The 19,473-nt window shown below is 42.4% G+C and overlaps 2 protein-coding genes across 3 annotated transcripts in view; one reads left to right on the forward strand and one right to left on the reverse strand.

The window, feature by feature from the left end:
* Positions 1-14,198, reverse strand: part of slc17a5 (solute carrier family 17 member 5) — an 80,131-nt gene extending 65,933 nt beyond the window's left edge. Inside the window, exons 1-2 of one of the 2 annotated variants that reach the window (XM_063039321.1) lie at positions 14,119-14,158; positions 4,242-4,342 (exon numbers count right to left, since the gene is read on the reverse strand). Coding sequence is in view for 1 of the 2 variants with exons in the window: in XM_063039317.1 (XP_062895387.1) it covers positions 14,119-14,167 (49 nt within the window). In the remaining variant the exon portion in view is untranslated. Of the gene's footprint in view, positions 1-4,241; positions 4,343-14,118 lie in introns of both variants that reach the window. The other variant, XM_063039317.1, reaches the window with a different exon arrangement.
* A 273-nt stretch (positions 14,199-14,471) lies between these two features.
* elp3 (elongator acetyltransferase complex subunit 3) overlaps positions 14,472-19,473 on the forward strand; it is a 124,000-nt gene continuing 118,998 nt past the window's right edge. Inside the window, exon 1 of the mRNA XM_063071557.1 lies at positions 14,472-14,563. Within this exon, the coding sequence (XP_062927627.1) occupies positions 14,542-14,563 (22 nt within the window). The 5' untranslated portion in view covers positions 14,472-14,541. The remainder of the gene's footprint in view (positions 14,564-19,473) is intronic.

Below are 19,473 nucleotides of genomic sequence, written 5' to 3' on the forward strand. Positions count from 1 at the left end.
AATTCAGAAACAAAGGTTCTGAACTTAAAGAGGGGTAACTTTGAAGGTATGAGACGTGAATCAGCTAAGATAGACTGGCAAATGACACTTAAAGGATTGACGGTGGATATGCAATGGCAAGCATTTAAAAGTTGCATGGATGAACTACAACAATTGTTCATCCCAGTTTGGCAAAAGAATAAATCAAGGAAGGTAGTGCACCCGTGGCTGACAAGAGAAATTAGGGATAGTATCAATTCCAAAGAAGAAGCATACAAATTAGAGAAAGTGGCTCACCTGAGGACTGGGAGAAATTCAGAGTTCAGCAGAGGAGGACAAAGGGCTTAATTAGGAAGGGGAAAAAAGATTATGAGAGAAAACTGGCAGGGAACATAAAAACTGACTGTAAAAGCTTTTATAGATATGTAAAAAGGAAAAGACTGGTAAAGACAAATGTAGGTCCCCTACAGACAGAAACAGGTGAATTGATTATGGGGAGCAAGGACATGGCAGACCAATTGAATAATTACTTTGGTTCTGTCTTCACTAAGGAGGACATAAATAATCTTCCAGAAATAGTAGGGGACAGAGGGTCCAGTGAGATGGAGGAACTGAGCGAAATACTTGTTAGTAGGGAAGTGGTGTTAGGTAAATTGAAGGGATTGAAGGCAGATAAATCCCCAGGGCCAGATGGTCTGCATCCTAGAGTGCTTAAGGAAGTAGCCCAAGAAATAGTGGATGCATTAGTGATAATTTTTCAAAACTCGTTAGATTCTGGACTAGTTCCTGAGGATTGGAGGGTGGCTAATGTAACCCCACTTTTTAAAAAAGGAGGGAGAGAGAAACCGGGGAATTATAGACGGGTTAGCCTAACGTCGGTGGTGGGGAAACTGCTGGAGTCAGCTATCAAAGATGTGATAACAGCACATTTGGAAAGCGGTGAAATCATCGGACAAAGTCAGCATGGATTTGTGAAAGGAAAATCATGTCTGACGAATCTCATAGAATTTTTTGAGGATGTAACCAGCAGAGTGGATAGGGGAGAACCAGTGGATGTGGTATATTTGGATTTTCAAAAGGCTTTTGACAAGGTCCCACACAGGAGATTAGTGTGCAAACTTAAAGCACATGGTATTGGGGGTAAGGTATTGATGTGGATGGAGAATTGGTTAGCAGACAGGAAGCAAAGAGTGGGAATAAACGGGACCTTTTCAGAATGGCAGGCGGTGACTAGTGGGGTACCGCAAGGCTCAGTGCTGGGACCCCAGTTGTTTACAATATATATTAATGACTTGGATGAGGGAATTAAATGCAGCATCTCCAAGTCTGCGGATGACACGAAGCTGGGTGGCAGTGTTAGCTGTGAGGAGGATGCTAAGAGGATGCAGAGTGACTTGGATAGGTTGGGTGAGTGGGCAAATTCATGGCAGATGCAATTTAATGTGGATAAATGTGAAGTTATCCACTTGGGTGGCAAAAATAGGAAAACAGATTATTATCTGAATGGTGGCCGATTAGGAAAAGGGGAGGTGCAACGAGACCTGGGTGTCATTATACACCAGTCATTGAAAGTGGGCATGCAGGTACAGCAGGCGGTGAAAAAGGCGAATGGTATGCTGGCATTTATAGCGAGAGGATTCGAGTACTGGAGCAGGGAGGTACTACTGCAGTTGTACAAGGCCTTGGTGAGACCACGCCTGGAGTATTGTGTGCAGTTTTGGTCCCCTAATCTGAGGAAAGACATCCTTGCCATAGAGGGAGTACAAAGAAGGTTCACCAGATTGATTCCTGGGATGGCAGGACTTTCATATGAAGAAAGACTGGATGAACTGGGCTTGTACTCGTTGGAATTTAGAAGATTGAGGGGGGATCTGATTGAAACGTATAAAATCCTAAAGGGATTGGATAGGCTAGATGCAGGAAGATTGTTCCTGATGTTGGGGAAGTCCAGAACAAGGGGTCACAGTTTGAGGATAAAGGGGAAGCCTTTTAGGACTGAGATTAGGAAAAACTTCTTCACACAGAGAGTGGTGAATCTGTGGAATTCCCTGCCACAGGAAACAGTTGAGGCCAGTTCATTGGCTATATTTAAGAGGGAGTTAGATATGGCCCTTGTGGCTACGGGGATCAGGGGGTATGGAGGGAAGGCTGGGGCGGGGTTCTGAGTTGGATGATCAGCCATGATCATAATAAATGGCGGTGCAGGCTCAAAGGGCCGAATGGCCTACTCCTGCACCTATTTTCTATGTTTCTATAACAGTTACAACTGATCCGAACCACCTATCTGACAATCTCTTTGACCCACTACCATCAAGGTGGTACAGGAGCATTAGGACTAGCACTGCTGTTTTGTGGGTGAAGCATGATCTGAAGAAATGCTGTTTCATTTGGTTGTGTATGTGTATACACACACACACACAGCCAGATGACAATAAACTTGAACATGAACCTGACAATGTGAAAAACTTCTTGGCTCAGAGAAAGCAAGACAAATATATTCAATTACTACTGTTCAATCAATATAATCTTAATCATATTCAAAGCTATGCAAAGCATTGGCGACAGTGCTAACAAGCAGCACTTATACTCCAATAGCCTAATTACTGGTGCCCATTTTAAATTTTACTAGTAGTGGTCAGTTCTAGCCCTCACCACAAAACTGGTCCAACCAGGGACCAAGGAGCCAAACTCCACAAGGTAACATGAAAGTCTGCTACCTCCACCATCTGAAATGGTGGAGCAGACTCAATGGGCTAAATGGCCTAATTCTTCTCTTACATCTTATGAACCCCAATTATGCAGCCTACACCACTAACAACAAGAGCAACTAGAACCAGAATCAGATTTATTATCCTTAACATACTGAATTTCATGAAATTTGTTGTTATGCGGCAGCAGTACTGTGTGATACATGAAGACTTATTATAGGTTACAATAATAAATATAAATATAAATAATTCAAAAACAGAGGTAGTATTTGAGGATTCATGGACCTCCTGGACCTAATAAAGTGGCCACTGAGTGTATGTTTGTGGTTTTCTGCTGCTGTAGCACATCCACTTCAAGATTTGATGTGTGCATTCAGAGATGTTCTTCTGCACACCTGCGTTGTAATATGGATATTTCAGTTACTGTCACCTTTCTCTCAGCTTGAATCAGTCTAGCCATTCTCCTCTGACCTTTCTCATTGACAAGGCATCTTCACCGCAAAACTGCTCATTGAATGTTTTTTGCTTTTCAAACTATTTTCTCAAAACTCTAGTGTTGTGCATGAAAATCCCAGGAGATCAGCATCTTCTGAGTTATTCAAACTACCCCATCAGGCACCAACAATAATTCCATAGTCAAAGTCTCTTAGATCACATTTCCTCCCCATTCTGATGTTTGAACTGAACAACAACTGAACTTTTTGACCTTCTCTGCATACTTTTATGCATTGAGTCGCTGCCACATGATTGGCTGATAAGATATTTGCATTATGAGCAGTTGGAGCAGTTGGACAGGTGTACCTAATAAAGTGGCCACTGTGTGTATACTCCAGTAACCTAATTACCAGTGCTCTTTTCAAGTTTTGCCAGGAGTGCTCAGCTGTAGCCCCGACCACAAAATTTGTCCAAACATGGACCAAAGAGCCAAACTCCAGACATAGAATCCTAAAGTCTGCTACCTTCATCTTGAACACCACATATGTTGCCTACACCACTAATAAATCAGATTCAGGCTTATTATCACTGACATATATTGTGAAGTTTGTTCTTTTGCTGCAGCAGTACAGTGCAATTGATAAAAATTACTATAGGTTACAATAAGAAATAGAAAAATAAATAAATAATTCAAAAAGAGAACTAAGTAGTGAGCTAGTCTTCGCGAGTTAATGGACCAACCCCAGCATACACAGTTTTTCCTCCAAGATGTTCTCCTTATTTGGAAATACATTTAATTGTCAGTAGATCTATTTTTCAGAGGCTGATGATTTAAGTTATGGAAAAATGCCAAAGAAATTTGAATTAGAGCAGACAACAACAGGGGGAGATGTAACAGAAGCTTCAATCTAAAGAATTCTGGGACTGGTCATGGAAATAATATCCCTGTAATTTACTAATCTTTGTTTAGTGCTGTACTTGGCTGTCATTAGGGTCAGGACAATGGTATGTTAGCATTTGATTCTTGTGCAGGATAAAGAGAAGCCAAGCCTAACTGTGATTATAAATAACTTTGTTACAGTAACATTTGCAGTATTGTGTCCAGTTTTGACTTCTTACCAAGAAGAATACACAAGCATGACAGAAGTACCACGGGTTCCTGAAGGGTTTTCTATAGTCACTACTGAGAGTCTTTTTGCCCATCTGGAAAGGACAGTCACCTGCAGAATTAGAAACCCAATGATAATTTGAATATGCAAACACGAGGAAATCCGCAGATGCTGGAATTTCAAGCAACACACATAAAAGTTGCTGGTGAATGCAGCAGGCCAGGCAGTATCTATAGGGAGAGGAACAGTCGACGTTTCGGGCCAGGACAAAGGGTCTCAGCCTGAAACGTTGACTCTACCTCTTCCTATAGATGCTGCCTGGCCTGCTGCATTCACCAGCAACTTTTATGGTAATTTGAAAATTTTCCTTTTATGAAGAGCGGACAGAGAACAACAGAAGCATCACTTTCCAATTTAATTTGAAAATGAATATAGAATATTCCTTTTCTTCTGTGGTCTACTGCCCTCTGCTATCGATTCCTTCTTCTTCAATCCTTTACCTTTTCCACCTATCACCTCTCAGCTTCGTATACTGTAGCGTATATGGATTTCACCAAGGCATTTGATATAGTGTATATGGATTTCAGCAAGGCATTTGACAAGGTACCACATGCAAGGCTTATTGAGAAAGTAAGGAGGAATGGGATCCAAGGGGACATTGCTTTGTGGATCTAGAACTGGCTTGCCCACAGAACAAAGAGTAGTTGTAGAGGGGTCATATTTGGTATGGAGGTCAGTCATCAGTGGTGTGCTTCAGGGATCTGTTCTGGGATCCCTGGTGTTCATGATTTTTATAAATGGCCTGGATGAAGAAGTGGAGGGATGAGTTAGTAAATCTGCTGATGACACAAAGGTTGGGGGTGTTATGGATAGTGTGGAGGGCTGTCAGAGGTTACAGTGGGACATTGATAGGATGCAAAACTGGGCTGAGAAGTGGCAGATGGAGTTCAACCCAGATAAGTGTGAGGTGGTTCATTTTGGTAGGTCAAATATGATGGCAGAATATAGTATTAATGGTAAGACTCTTGGCAGTGTGGAGGATCAGAGGGATCTTGGAGCCCAACTCCATAGGACACTCAAAGCTGCTGTGCAGGTTGACACTGTGGTTAAGAAGGCGTACAGTGCATTGACCTTCATCAATCGTGGGTTTGAGTTTAAGAGCCGAGAGGTAATGTTGCAGCCAGTAAGGACCCTGTTCAGACCTCACTTGGAGTACTGTGCTCAGTTCTGGTCACCTCACTATAGGAAGGATGTGGAAACCATAGAAAGGGTGCAGAGGAGATTTACAAGGATGTTGCCTGGATTGTGGAGCATGCCTTATGAGAATAGGTTGAGTGAACTCAGCCTTTTTTCCTTGGAGCGACGGAGGATGAGAGGTGACCTGATAATGGTGTATAAGATGATGACAGGCATTGATCGTCTGGTTAGTCAGAGACTTTTTCCCAGGGATGGAATGACTAGTACAAGAGGGCACAGTATTAAAGTGCTTGGAAGTAGGTACAGAGGAGATGTCAGGGGATAAGTTTTTTTATGCAGAGAGTGGAATGGGCTGCCGGCAACGGTGGTGCAGGCAGATACAATAGGGTCTTTCAAGAGACTCCTGGACAGGTACATGGAGCTTAGAAAAATAGAGGGCTATGGGTAACCCTAGGTAACTTCTATAGTAAGGACATGTTCGGCACAGCTTTGTGGGTCGAAGGGCCTGTACTGTGCTGTAGGTTTTCTATGTTTCTTATGTAATCTTTCCCTCTCTCAACTACCTATGCAACTTCCCCCTCATCTGCCAGCTTGTACTCCTTCTCCTCCCTCCACCTTATTCTGGCTTCTTTACCCTTCCTTTAGGGTCCTGATGAACAGCCTAGGCATGACACCTCAAGCATTTATTCCTCTCCATAGATACTGCCCAACTTTGTGGCAGCTGTACAATGCAACATTTATTAATGGAGAAAAACTGTGAATTGCAGTATGAATGTATATATTAAATAGTTAAATTAAATAAGTAGTGCAAAAAAAAGTGAGGTAATGTACACGGGTTCAATGTCTATTCAGAAATCAGATGGCTGGGGGAAGAAGCTGTTCCTGGATCATTGAGTGTGTGCCTTTGGTCTTCTGTATCTCCTTCCTGATGGTTGAACTGGGCATGCCCGGGGTGATGGAGGTCCTTAATGAGGGACGCCACCTTTTTAAGGCACCACTCCTTGAAGATGTCCTGGATAGTACAGAGGCTAGTGCTCATGATGGAGCTGACTAGTTTTACACTCTCTGCAGCTTACTTCGATTCTGTGTGGTAGTCTCCACACCCCCCTCCCCTCCCCATACCAGACGGTGATGCAGCCGGTTAGAATATCCTCCACGGTACATCTGTAGATATTTGCGAGTGTTTTTGGTGACATACCAAATCTCTTCAAAGTCCAAATGAAATATAGCCACTGTTGTGTCTTCTTTATAGCTGCACCAATATATTGGGTCCAGGTTAGGTCCTCAGAGATATTGACATCCAGGAACTTGAAATTGCTCACTCTTTCCACTTCTCATCCCTCTTTGAGGACTGGTGTGTGTTTCCTCGTATTACCCCTTCTGAAGTCCACAATCAGTTGTTTGGTCTTATTGATGTCAAGTGCAAGGTTGTTGCTGCGACACCACTCAACTAGCTGGCGTATCTCTCTCCTGTACGCCCGCTCATCTCCATTGCTGCGACACCACTCAACTAGCTGGCGTATCTCTCTCCTGTACGCCCGCTCATCTCCATTGCTGCGACACCACTCAACTAGCTGGCGTATCTCTCTCCTGTACACCCGCTCATCTCCATTACTGTGACACCACTCAACTAGCTGGTATATCTCTCTCCTGTACGCCCGCTCATTACTATCTGTGATTCTGCCAATAACGGCTGTATCGTCAGCAAATTTATAGATGGCATTTGAGCTGTTTCTAGCCACGCAGTAATGGGTGAAGAGAGGTGCGCCAATATTGATTGTCAGTGAGGTAGAGATGTTATTGCTAATCAGCACAGATTGTGGCCTCCCGGCTAGGTAGTTGAGGGTCCAGTTACAGAAAGATGTACAGAGGTCCAGGTTCTGGAGCTTTTCAATTGGAACTGTAGGAATGATGGTGCTAAATACTGAACTGTAGTCAATACACAGCATCCTGACATAGGTATGACAAAGGCACGTCAGCAGTCATACTTCATTCTGAATTTGAGAATAAATTTTACAAATTTCTACAGATGTAACGTGGAGAAGCACTCTGACTATTTGCATCACTGCCTGATATAGAGGTGCCAATGCACAGGATCAGAAAAAGATGCAGAGAGTTGTAGACTCAGGTAGTTCCATCATAGGCACTGCCTCCCCATTATCAAGGGCATTTTCAAAAGGTAGTGCCTCAAGAGGGTGACACCCATCATTAAGAACCCTCACCATCGGGACATATCCTCTTCTCATTACAGTACTACCATCAGGGAGGAGGTTCAGAAGCCTGAAGACATACACTTAACGATTTAGGAACAGCTTCTTACTCTGCCATATTGGATTTCTGAATGAACCATGAACAATACGTCGCCAGTCCTCTTTTACACTATTTATCTTTATACTAACATGATAATTTGTTATACCTGCGCTGTACTGCTGCCACAAAACAACAAATCTCACAACTTATGTCACTGACAATAAGCCTGATTTGGATTAATGGTCTGCGAACCTTAAAGTGTTGCCAAAGGTGTGCCACCATGTGAGTTCAAAAGAAAGATTATGTGAAGTAAATCTACAGGACCTACTATGTCTAAAATAGCAATGTCTCTTTACGAAGCTATGTGAATGTGTGACAGACCCATCCATCTTTTCTTTTATTTGTTAGAATAGGTTAACATTTTTCTTTAAATTAAATTAAAGAAATTAAAAAATTCCAATCTTGTCAGTTATTTGCAAATATTCTGAAATAGGAAAAGAACAAGCATCAATTTTATTTTTTCCCTGCGTTTGTTCAGGGTTTGTGTTCTTTTGTTACTTTCCTTTACCATGGAACTCCCCTGAGCTTCCTTTATCTTGGAATGGGCGGAGGCCCCTGGGTTGGAATGTTCAGCAGTCGGAAGCAGGCTGTCCTTGCATTGTGAGTGAGGGAGAGAGGGAGGGACAGGGACAGGGACAGGCTATGTGGCTCCAGGTCAATGTGTGTGCAATATGAATATCTCTAATTCCAGATACGAGATTCTCACATTTTAGAGTGAAATGGGCACTTAAGGAAATTGATGTTTTGTGTTTAACTAAAATGGAAATTTTGAGGTTGGTATTTTGGGAGATCCGTCCTGGGTATGACTTTAAATTGCAACCGGTGATGAGGTTCTGATTGGGGACTTCCGGAGCTTGGGGGAAAGTGGAGTTACCCCTTAGTCATTCATTGTTCCCAGGGCAAAACTCAAGTAACACAAAAGAAAATTATTGCCACTTGGAATGTAAGAACCCTATATCAAGCAGGAAGATTGGACAATGTGATAAATGAAATGGAAAGACTAAAAATTAACATCATGGGAATTAGTGAAGTTCGTTGGACAGGTGCTGGAACATGTCAGAATAGAAATAAAACACTAATGTATTCTTGTGGAACATCCCATACTAATGGAGTAGGAATTCTTATGGATGAAAACATGGCAAAAAGTGTTTTAGGACATTGGGCAATATCAGAAAGAATGCTCCTTGTTAGATTCAAAGGACAACCATTTGATTTAGCAATTATACAGGTATATGCACCAACAACAGATGGAACAAATGAGGATTCAAGATATTGTTATTATCATGGGAGATCTAAATTCTAAAGTAGGACAAGGTGCTGATGGAAATACCATAGGAAAATTTGGACTGGGGAAAAAATAACAAAGATGAGAAATGGGTAGAATAGTGCAGGGTGAATAATCAGATCATTATGAATACCTACTTTAAAAACCATCCAAGACACTTGTGGACCTGGAAAAGTCCAGGTGATAACACTAGAAATCAAATTGACTTTATTATTATAAACAAAAATTTAGAAACTCAGTGACTCAATATAATAGTGACCATAACCCAGTAATATGTCACGTAAAAGTAAAACTTAAAAAACTAAAGAAGCAAAAACCTGAACAATCCCTTGACTACTTGCAATTAATTAAAGAAGAAAACTTAAGACAAAAATTTACAATTGAAGTAAGGAATAGATTTCAAAGTCTAGAAATAGAATCTGTTGAAGATGATAGCAATCATGTAGAAATGAAGTTAAACTCTCTGAAGGATGCCTTGGTAGAATCAGCAAAGTCAGTGATTCCTAAAAAAGAAAAAAGCACAAAGAATATATGGATGACAGATGAAATAAAAAATCTAATGGAAGAAAGGAGACCGAAGAAAGCAAATCCTATGGAATATAAGTTCTTAGATAAAAGAAGTTAAAAGCTTATGTCAAAAAGCCAAAGAAGAATGGTTAAACCAGGAATGTTAGCAACTAGAAAGAATCCCTATTACTGATCCAAAAAGGGTACATCAACAAATCAAGAATATCACTAGTAAAAAGCCCCTCTGTTCTTCAGGTGGATGTTTGAAAGCAAAAGACGGTACCATTATCATGGAAAAAGATGAGATTATGAACAGATGGACTGAGTATATTCAGGAATTGTTTGAAGACGATTGAGGAGAAAAACCAGAAATTAAGAAGAACATTGAAGGTCCAAGTATTTTAAAATCTGAAGTTCGTAATGCAATAAATAAGATGAAGAAAGGAAAGGCAGTAGGTCCTGATGAATTAGTATCGCCCTTGAAGATTATGGAATTGAAAAACTTACTAATTTAATCAATGACATTTATGAGACTGGAATAATACCAGAAGAGATGAAAAAATCAGTATTTACACTCTTCCTAAGAAACCTGGAGCAATAAAATGTGAATTACATATGACCATAAGTTTAATGAGTCATATCACTAAGATACTCCTAAGAATTTTGATGACAAGAGCTAAAAGTAAGATACAAGCTGAAATAGGTAAAGAACAATGTGGTTTTCTGAAAGACAAAGGTACAAGAAACGCGATATTGATGTTAAGGATACTATCAGAACGAGCCATTCAAGCGCAAAAAGATTTGTTTGTTTGTTTTATCGACTACACAAAAGCATTCGATAAAGTGAAGCACAATAAGTTATTTGAAATATTACAGAAAACTCTAGATCTAGATTCGAAAGACCTCTACCTAATCAGAAATCTGTATTGGGAACAAACTGCCACTGTAAGAACAGATGGAGAAGTGAGTCAGTTTATGAAAATCAAGAGAGGCATTAGACAAGGGTGTGTTTTCTCCCCTGATTTATTTAATGTGTACAGTGAAACAATATTACAAAAAATAAGAGACATCTTGGGAATCAAAGTTGGCGGTGAAAACATCAATAATTTCAGATATGCGGATGACACTGTGTTAATTGCAAGTACGGACGAAGAACTACAAAACTTAATTCATATAGTTGTTGAAGAAAGTGCAAAAATGGGTTCATCTAACAATTGCGAAAAGACAGAATGTATGGTGATATCCAAAAAGAAGGAGAATCCTATCTGCAGGCTGAAAATAAATGGGGAAGACATAAAACAAGTACAGAACTTTTGCTACTTAGGAAGCTGGGTAACATCAGATGGCAGGTGCGACATGGACATCAAAAGAAGAATAGGGATGGCAAAAGTCACCTTTATGAGAATGAAGAGTATATTGACCAACACTAAACTAGGCATGACAACCCGCCTCAGAGTACTGAAATGTTACGTTTATCCAGTTATGTTATATGGATCAGAATGTTGGACAATATCTAGTAACATGAGGAAACGAATTGAAGCAGCAGAGATGTGGTTTTTGAGGAGGATGCAAAGAATGTCATGGATGAAACGAATATCTAACGAGGATGTCATGAACAGAGCAAGCACAAAAAGAGAAATGATGTATTACATCATGAAAAGGCAACGTAACTTCATTGGACATGTGATTAGGAAAGAAGAGTTAGAATGCTCGGTAATTGTGGGAAAGATTGAAGGGAAGAAAGCAAAAGGAAGGCAAAGACAAATGATGATGAAGACAGCAGCCAAAGAACTGGAAATGAATACCAATGAATTGATCCACTTGACCTGAAACAGGAGTGTGTGGGCCATGGCAGTCAAAGCTCAAACTGGGCATGGCACCTGATGATGATGATGATTTTGGGAGATAGCTTGGTAGAATGGGTATAATGTCAAATGCAGCATTTTCTAACAACAAAAACTTTTGACATCCTGAAGCTCATTTAAAACCGTAACACGGACTCTGTACAGTTAGACACTGAAACGTCATGGTTAAAGCAGTGCAGACACACTACAGTTCAACAGATACAACACTCCTCATTTAAACATCAGTGGCTGGGAAGCTGATGAGAGGATTCATTTGAAAGAACATGGGCTAATTATGGACAGTTAATATAGCTTTTTGCAGGGCAAGTCTGTCTCACAAACTTGAATTTTTTTCAGGTGACAAAGATGATTTATGAGAATAAGGCAGTGGAGATTATCTACAAGGATTTCAGTCAGGCATTTGACAAAATCATTGCCGGGACCGGATGAGATGTACCCCAGGATACTGTGGGAGGCGAGGAAGGAGATTGTTGAGCCTCTGATGGTGATCTTTGCATCATCAATGGGGACGGGAGAGGTTCCAGAGGATTGGAGGTTTGCGGATGTTGTTCCTTTATTCAAGAAAGGGAGTAGAGATAGCCCAGGAAATTATAGACCAGTGAGTCTTACCTCAGTGGTTGGAAAGTTGTTGGAGAAGATCCTGAGAGGCAAGATTTATGAACATTTGGAGAGGTATAATAAGATTAGGAATAGTCAGCATGGCTTTGTCAAGGGTAGGTCATGCCTTACAAGCCTGATTGAAATTTTTGAGGATGTGACTAAACACGTTGATGAAGGACGAGCAGTAGATGTAGTGTATATGGATTTCATCAAGGCATTTGATAAGGTACCCCATGCAAGGCTTATTGAGAAAGTAAGGAGGCATGGGATCCAAGGGGACATTGTTTTGTGGATCCAAAACTGGCTTGCCCACATAAGGCAAAGAGTGGTTGTAAGTGGGTCATATTCGGCATGGAGTTCGGTCACCAGTGGAGTGCCTCAGGGATCTGTTCTGGGATCCTTACTCTTCGTGATTTTTATAAATGACCTGGATGAGGAAGTGGAGGGATGGGTTAGTAAGTTTGCTGATGACACAAAGGTTGGAGGTGTTGTGGATAGTGTGGAGGGCTATCAGAAATTACAGCGGGACATTGATAGGATGCAAAACTGGGCTGAGAAGTGGCAGATGGAGTTCAACCCAGATAAGTGTGAAGTGGTTCATTTTGGTAGGTCAAATATGATGGCAGAATATAGTATTAATGGTAAGACTCTTGGCAGTGTGGAAGATCAGAGGAATCTTGGGGTCCAAGTCCATAGGACATTCAAAGCAGCTGTGCAGGTTGACTCTGTGGTTAAGAAGGCGTACGGTGTATTGGCCTGCATCAATTGTGGAATTGAATTTAGGAGCAGAGAGGTAATGTTGCAGCTATATAGGACTCTGGTCAGACCACACTTGGAGTACTGTATTCAGTTCTGGTCGCCTCACTACAGGAAGGATGTGGAAGCCATAGAAAGGGTGCAGAGGAGATGTACACAGACGTTGCCTGGATTGGGGAGCATGCCTTATGAGAGTAGGTTGAGTGAACTTGGTCTTTTCTCCTTGGAGCGACAGAGGATGAGAGGTGACCTGATAGAGGTGTACAAGACGATGAGAGGCATTGATCGTGTGGATAGTCAGAAGCTTCTTCTCAGGGCTGAAATGGTTGCCACAAGAGGACACAGGTTTAACGTGCTGGGGAAGAGGTACAGAGGAGATGTCAAAGCTAATGTGCTGTACTATTCTATGTTCTAAATTTTTTACTGAGAGAGTGGTGAGTGCGTGGAATGGGCTGCCGGCAACGGTGGTGGAGGCGGATACCATAGGGTCTTTTAAGAGACTTTTAGATAGGTGCACGGAGCTTGGTAAAATAGAGAGGTAAAGGTAAGCCTAGTAATTTCTAAGGTAGGGACATGTTCAGCACAACTCTGTGGGCTGAAGGGCCTGTATTGTGCTGTAGGTTTTCTATGTTTCTAATATCCCTCATTGCTCCCTGCAGCAAGATGTAATATTGGCTCCAGAATATATTGCGATATTTGTAGTTTGTCTCCAGCACATTCATGGCTGTGTTCAAACAACACAATTCACTCACTGTATGTTTCGACATACATGTGAAAAACACATCTGAATCTGAAAAACCTTGTACATTTATGGATGGGCTAAAATGTTTAAGGTCGCATTCATAAGCTGTGTTTGAAAGTAGTGTGCAAAAATTCTGCATGATGAAAATAAAGTTCCATCCTGATGAAGGGTCTCGGCCAGAAACATCAACTATTTATTCCCCTCCATTGATGTTGCCTGACCTGCAGCATTTTGTGTGGGTTGCTCAAGATTTGCTACCCACCTGGCTTCATCCTTCCCCTTCTAGCTGTCTTCCTGACCCTTCCCGGCCTTTTTATTCAGACATCTTCCTCCTTTCCTTTTCAGTCCTGAAGGAGGGTCTTGGTCCAAAATGTAAACTGTTTATTGATGCTGCCTGACTTGCTGAGTTCCTCCAGCATTGTTTTTTTCGTTTGTCTGTCTGTGTGTCTGCGTCTGTGTTTGGATTTCCAGCATATGCAGACTCCCTAATGTTAAGATTCTACTACGAAGTATCTTCGGGGGATGTCTACCCTGATTATGTTTAACTCTTCTCTTCGACGGGAGTTCAACGAGATCCTCTCTCACTGCTCTCTGCTGCCCTCCGACTCTTCGACTACATACTCACCCAGACTCGCTCCTATAGACTCGTATCCTTTCCGCGAACTTGTCTCCATCTTGTTATAAGATTCCTTCCTCTCCAGCCCTTTACCTTTCCTACCCACCTGGCTTCACCTATCACCTTCTAGCTTTTCTTCTTCTCCACCTTTCCTTTCCTTCCCATCCAACCCTCTCCCCGCCCAACCTTTTTTATTCTGGCGTCCATCCCCTTCCTTTCCAATCCCGAAGGAAGAGCCCGTCCCGGGCCGGAACCTCAGCTGTCTATTCATGCCCATACTTGCCGCGGCCCTGGCCCTGCCCCCGCCCGACGTGCTGCCGGGGACACGTGACCTGCCGCCTCGTCTCCGTCAGCTGTTTTGCGACGGCCTCACGACAGTGCCGCAAAGTGACCTTCTAGTTTACGATAGCTGGATTAGAATCTAAAGCAGGCATGGGGAAGCCTCGGAGGAAAGGTTAGTTTTGATGGTGGTCCGCATACGTGTCTGAGGTACAGAGATAAACCGGGACGGGGGTTGTGGAGGTGAGAGGGGGTGCAGAGATGGACTAGGAGAGATGGGGGGAGGGGTTGCAGGGATGGACTAGAAGAGGTGACCGGGGAGGAGTTACGGAGATGGACCGGGACAGAGGGTGCGGGAGGGGATACAAAGATGCAAGGGGCCAGAGGGTCGGGGAAGGGTACAGAGATGGGCTGAGGCAGAGGTGCTACAGAAATGGGCGGAGATAGGAGGGTGGGGGCTACAAGATGGACCGGAGCATAGGGTCGGGGTTTGCAGAGATGGGCAGATGTCTGGAACAGGCGCTGGAGTTCAGAGTACAGTTGGTCTATTGCATGGACTGGGGATCGGAGCTGAACCAGAGTTAGGCAGGGTGTGGAGTCCCAACACCCCTTTTCTCAGTTCCTCCGCCGCATCCGTGTCCAGGATGAGGGTTTTCTTTCCAAACATCAACGATGTCCTCCTCCTTCTTCAAAAATATAGTTTCCCTTTCTCCAGCATTGATGCTGTCCTCACCCGCATCTCCTCCATTTCTCCTACAACTGTCTTCACCCCATCGTCCAGCCACCTGAACAGGGATAAAGTTCCTTATTTACCAACCAATTACCCTCTGATACAGCATATCATTCTCTGCAAATTCCACTAGCTTCAACGGAATCCTTCCACCAAACACATCTTTACCTCTCCACCCACCTCCTAACTCTCTGCTTTCTGCAGAGATTGATTTCTCTGTGATTCCCTAATCTGTTCATCCTTCTCTGGCAAGTGGAAGAAGTACTAGCCCTAAACACGAGGAATTCTGCAGATGCTGGAAGTTCAAGCAATACACATCAAAGTTGCTGGTGAACGCAGCATCTCTAGGAAGAGGTACAGTCGACGTTTCGGACCGAGACCCTTCGTCAGGGCTAACTGAAGGAAGAGCTAGTAAGAGATTTGAAAGGGGGAGGGGGAGATCTGAAATGATAGGAGAAGACAGGAGGGGGAGAGATGGAGCCAAGAGCTGGACAGTTGATTGGCAAAAGGGATATGAGAGGATCATGAGACAGGAGGCCGAGGGAGAAGGAAAAGGGGGAGGGGGGGAAAACCCAGAGGATGGGCAAGGGGTATAGTCAGAGGGAGAAAAAGGAGAGAGAGAGAGAAAGAAAGAATGTGTGTATATAAATAAATAATGGATGGGGTACGCGGGGGAGGTGGGGCATTAGTAGACGTTAGAGAAGTCAATATTCATGCCATCAGGTTGGAGGCAACCCAGACGGAATATAAGGTGTTGTTCCTCCAACCTAAGTGTGGCTTCATCTTTACAGTAGAGGAGGCCGTGGTACTAGACGTCCATTCACCACCTCCCTGATCTCCATTCAGGGCTCTAAACAGTCCTTCCAGGTGAGGCATTACTTCACCTGCAAGCCTGTCAAGGTCATCTACTACATCCAGTGCTCCCTGTGTGGATTCCTCTACATCATTGTGACCTGACGTAGACTGAGGGACCGCTTTGGTGAGAACCTTTGCTCCATCCACAAGAAGCAGGATTTCCCAATAGCCAGCCATTTTAAGTCTAATCCCCTTTTCCATTCTGACATGCTGGTTCGTAGACTCCCCTACTGCAACAGTGATGCCATCCTTGGGTTGGAGAAGCAACACCTTGTATTCTGTCTGGGTAGCCTCCAACCAGATAGCATTAAATCAATTTCTCTAACTTCCGGTAATTTCACCCCCCTTCCCTTTTTTTGTTCTATTCCCCACTCTGTCTCCCTACTCTTCTCAATTTTGTCGAGTCAGTATAATTCCTTCCCTTCTTGTCTTACCCACTTATCGCATCAATCCAACTGTTTTATGCATTATGTCCATTAGTCCACATGTCTTGTCATAATCCCCCAATTCTTAGCCCTCCCCCCACCAAACCCTCAGCTTCTGATTTGCTAAGTGGAAGGTCTATATCCACTTTTAACAGTGATTTTGGCCAAACAATCAACCTGCTCATTTCCCTCAACTCTATGTGCAGGGACTCATAAAAAGCAATTGTGTAGACCGATACCTTAAACATGAAATATACTCTGAAGTGCTTCCAGCAGTAACCTGACACACTGCTAGAATGACTTGTTTTAAGACTAGTCAAAATCGAAAAAGAATTTGAACAAATTATAATTTTGCAAGGACAGATTTCCTCCACCCACTGTAAGCCCAACTCTGCTGTATATACTAATAAAAGGTTAGTAAGATATTTCTTTATTGTTACCTGGAATTTAGGCACGAAAACAGCCACACTGACATTCCCAGTTAAATTATTTTTTGATCCATCAGTAAAAATGGCTAACATATCGCAGTAATTTTCCTTAACATATCGATAAGCTAACCGACTCTCAGGCACGTCATGATCCAGGACCATTAAATCCTGCAATCTAAGAGCAGCTAAAGTCATTTGAAAAACAACAGTGGGGTTACTAAAAAAGCTACAGTGAGACATATTGCATAATCCAGCAAACCTGTATTCCTAGCATGATTAAAAAAAACCCAGCCACCCAAAACTGAAAACACTCTTCTTGTGATGTTCCCAACAGTCTTCCCACACACTTTTAACAGGGTGATCATTCCTCTGCCTCCTCAGATTAATCTAGTATGTTAACAGCAGCTTCAGCCTCCACAACTGTAAGGGTAATTGTCCCATTTCAATCAGTAAAGCCAAAATAGACAACCTTAACTGCACCACAACACAATCTTAAAGCCTGTGCTTGTATCACATCCAGGCATTTTAAATTTGAAGATGAAGCTGGTCCATAAGCCACACAGCCATAATCAAGTACAGATCTAATCAAACAAATATAAATGGTCAACAAAGATTTTCATGTAGCACCCCAAGAATGCCCACAGGGACCTGAGGATATTTACATTTTACATTTGTCAATTATCTTACTGATGTAGTGCTTCCCTATCAGCTTATTATCCAACCACATGCTAAAATATCTTAACAATGACACTTCTTCAAGAGTTTGACCATATGATTTCAAATTAAATGCAGCTCTATTGATCCTCTTTGTAAAACACATAACTTGTGTTTTAGCTACTGAAAGCTTAAAACCTCATCTATCTGCCCGCTGTTCCACCTTACTAATTGTGAATTGCACCCTATCTATAGTTAAATTGAAATTTCTATCTCTGATCCATAAAGCTCGATCATCTGCAAGAAGTGATTTACCCACCCCAGTACCTATCTCAGAGAAACTATCTTTTAATCATAATATTAAATAATAAGGGCCACAAATACTGCCTTGTGAGGTCCCATTCTCTATCTCATAGAAGCCTGAATATACCTTACCTGCAAGACTGTCCAAATTAAAAACACTGAAAAAATTTATATAGCCTTCCTCTCACTCCTAATTTCCATAATTTAATCAAAAGACCATCTCTCATCTCCTTTCAGATTACTTCTTCTTTAGCCCTTTACCTTTTCACCCATCAACTTCCAACTGCTCACTTGATGCCCTCTCCCCCACCCACCTACCTTCCACTCACCCGACTTCACCTATCACATTCAGGCTTGTACTCCCTCCCCCCCCCCCACCTTCTTATTCTAAATTTACCCTCTTCATTCCCATCCTGATGAAGGATCTCAGCTCAAAGTGTTGACTGTTTATTCATTTCCATTGATGCTACCTCATCTGCTGAGTTCCTGAAGCATTTTGTGTGTGTTGTGCTCTCCCTTCAGTTTGGTGTGAATTTTTTTTCTGCTTTGATCTCGAGTCTCCTGGCTGATTTAACACATGGACTTTGCCAGCTCAGGGTGTACTTTCCCCCACCCCAGGGAATTAGATACTACCCTGAATTTAGAGAGGGAAAACCAATGTTATTGATGGCAACTGTAAGGCCAGATATCTAAAATTCCAGGATTGGGGCATCTGCCTCGCAATAGAAGATGAAATATTAGATTAGCTTTATTTACATAAGAAATGGGAGCAGGAGTAGTCCATCTGGCCTGTTGAGCCGTTCCACCATTCAATAAGATCATGACTGATTTGACCATGGACTCATCTCCATCTGCCTGCCTTTCTCCCATAACCCTTCATTCCCTTACTATGCAAAAATCTAACCAACCTTGTTTTAAATATATTTACTGAGGTAGCCCCTACTGCTTATTTGTCACATGTACAAAGGGACATCTCTTTTAAAACGGAAATGAGGAGGAATTTCTTCAGCCAGAGAGAGATGAATCTGGAATTTGTTGGCACAAAGAGCTGTGGAGACCGGGTCATTTATTGGTCATATTTAAGGCAGAGATTGATAGTTTCTTGATTAGAAAGGGAGTTAAGGGGAGAAGGTGGAAGAAAGGGGTTGATTGATTGGTTGAGTAGATTCAATGGGTCATTGACCGAAATCTCCTTCTATACCTGATGGTCTGAAACAAACCTGGTTCACTGAATTCTTACATGTGATTATTTCTTAACTATCTCCTTGGTTTGCGGGAAATTAGGGATGGTGAATAAATAACAATGATGTTCATGTCTTTTTTTCCCCAAGCCCATTCTTCCACCTTCTCCCCTTAACCCCCTTTCCAATCAAGAAACTATCAGTCTATGCCTTAAATACAACAAATAAATGCCCTGGCCTCCACAGTCCTCTGTGACAACGCATTCCACAGATTCACCCGTCTCTGGCTGAAGAAATTTCATAATCAAATAAATAAAAGTTAGTCCAATCACAAACGAGAACATCTGCACATGCTGGACATCCAAGTAACACACAAAATGCTGGAGGAGCTCAGCAGGCGAGGCAGCGTCTATGGAAAAGAGTACAGTCGACGTTTCGGGCCAAGACCCTTCATCGGGACTGGAAAAAGGGATGAGTAGGCAGAGTAAATGGTGGGGGGAGGGGAGAAA

This window comes from Mobula hypostoma, chromosome 2 (assembly GCF_963921235.1).
Source record: "Mobula hypostoma chromosome 2, sMobHyp1.1, whole genome shotgun sequence".
In the NCBI taxonomy this organism is placed as follows: Eukaryota; Metazoa; Chordata; class Chondrichthyes; order Myliobatiformes; family Myliobatidae; genus Mobula; species Mobula hypostoma.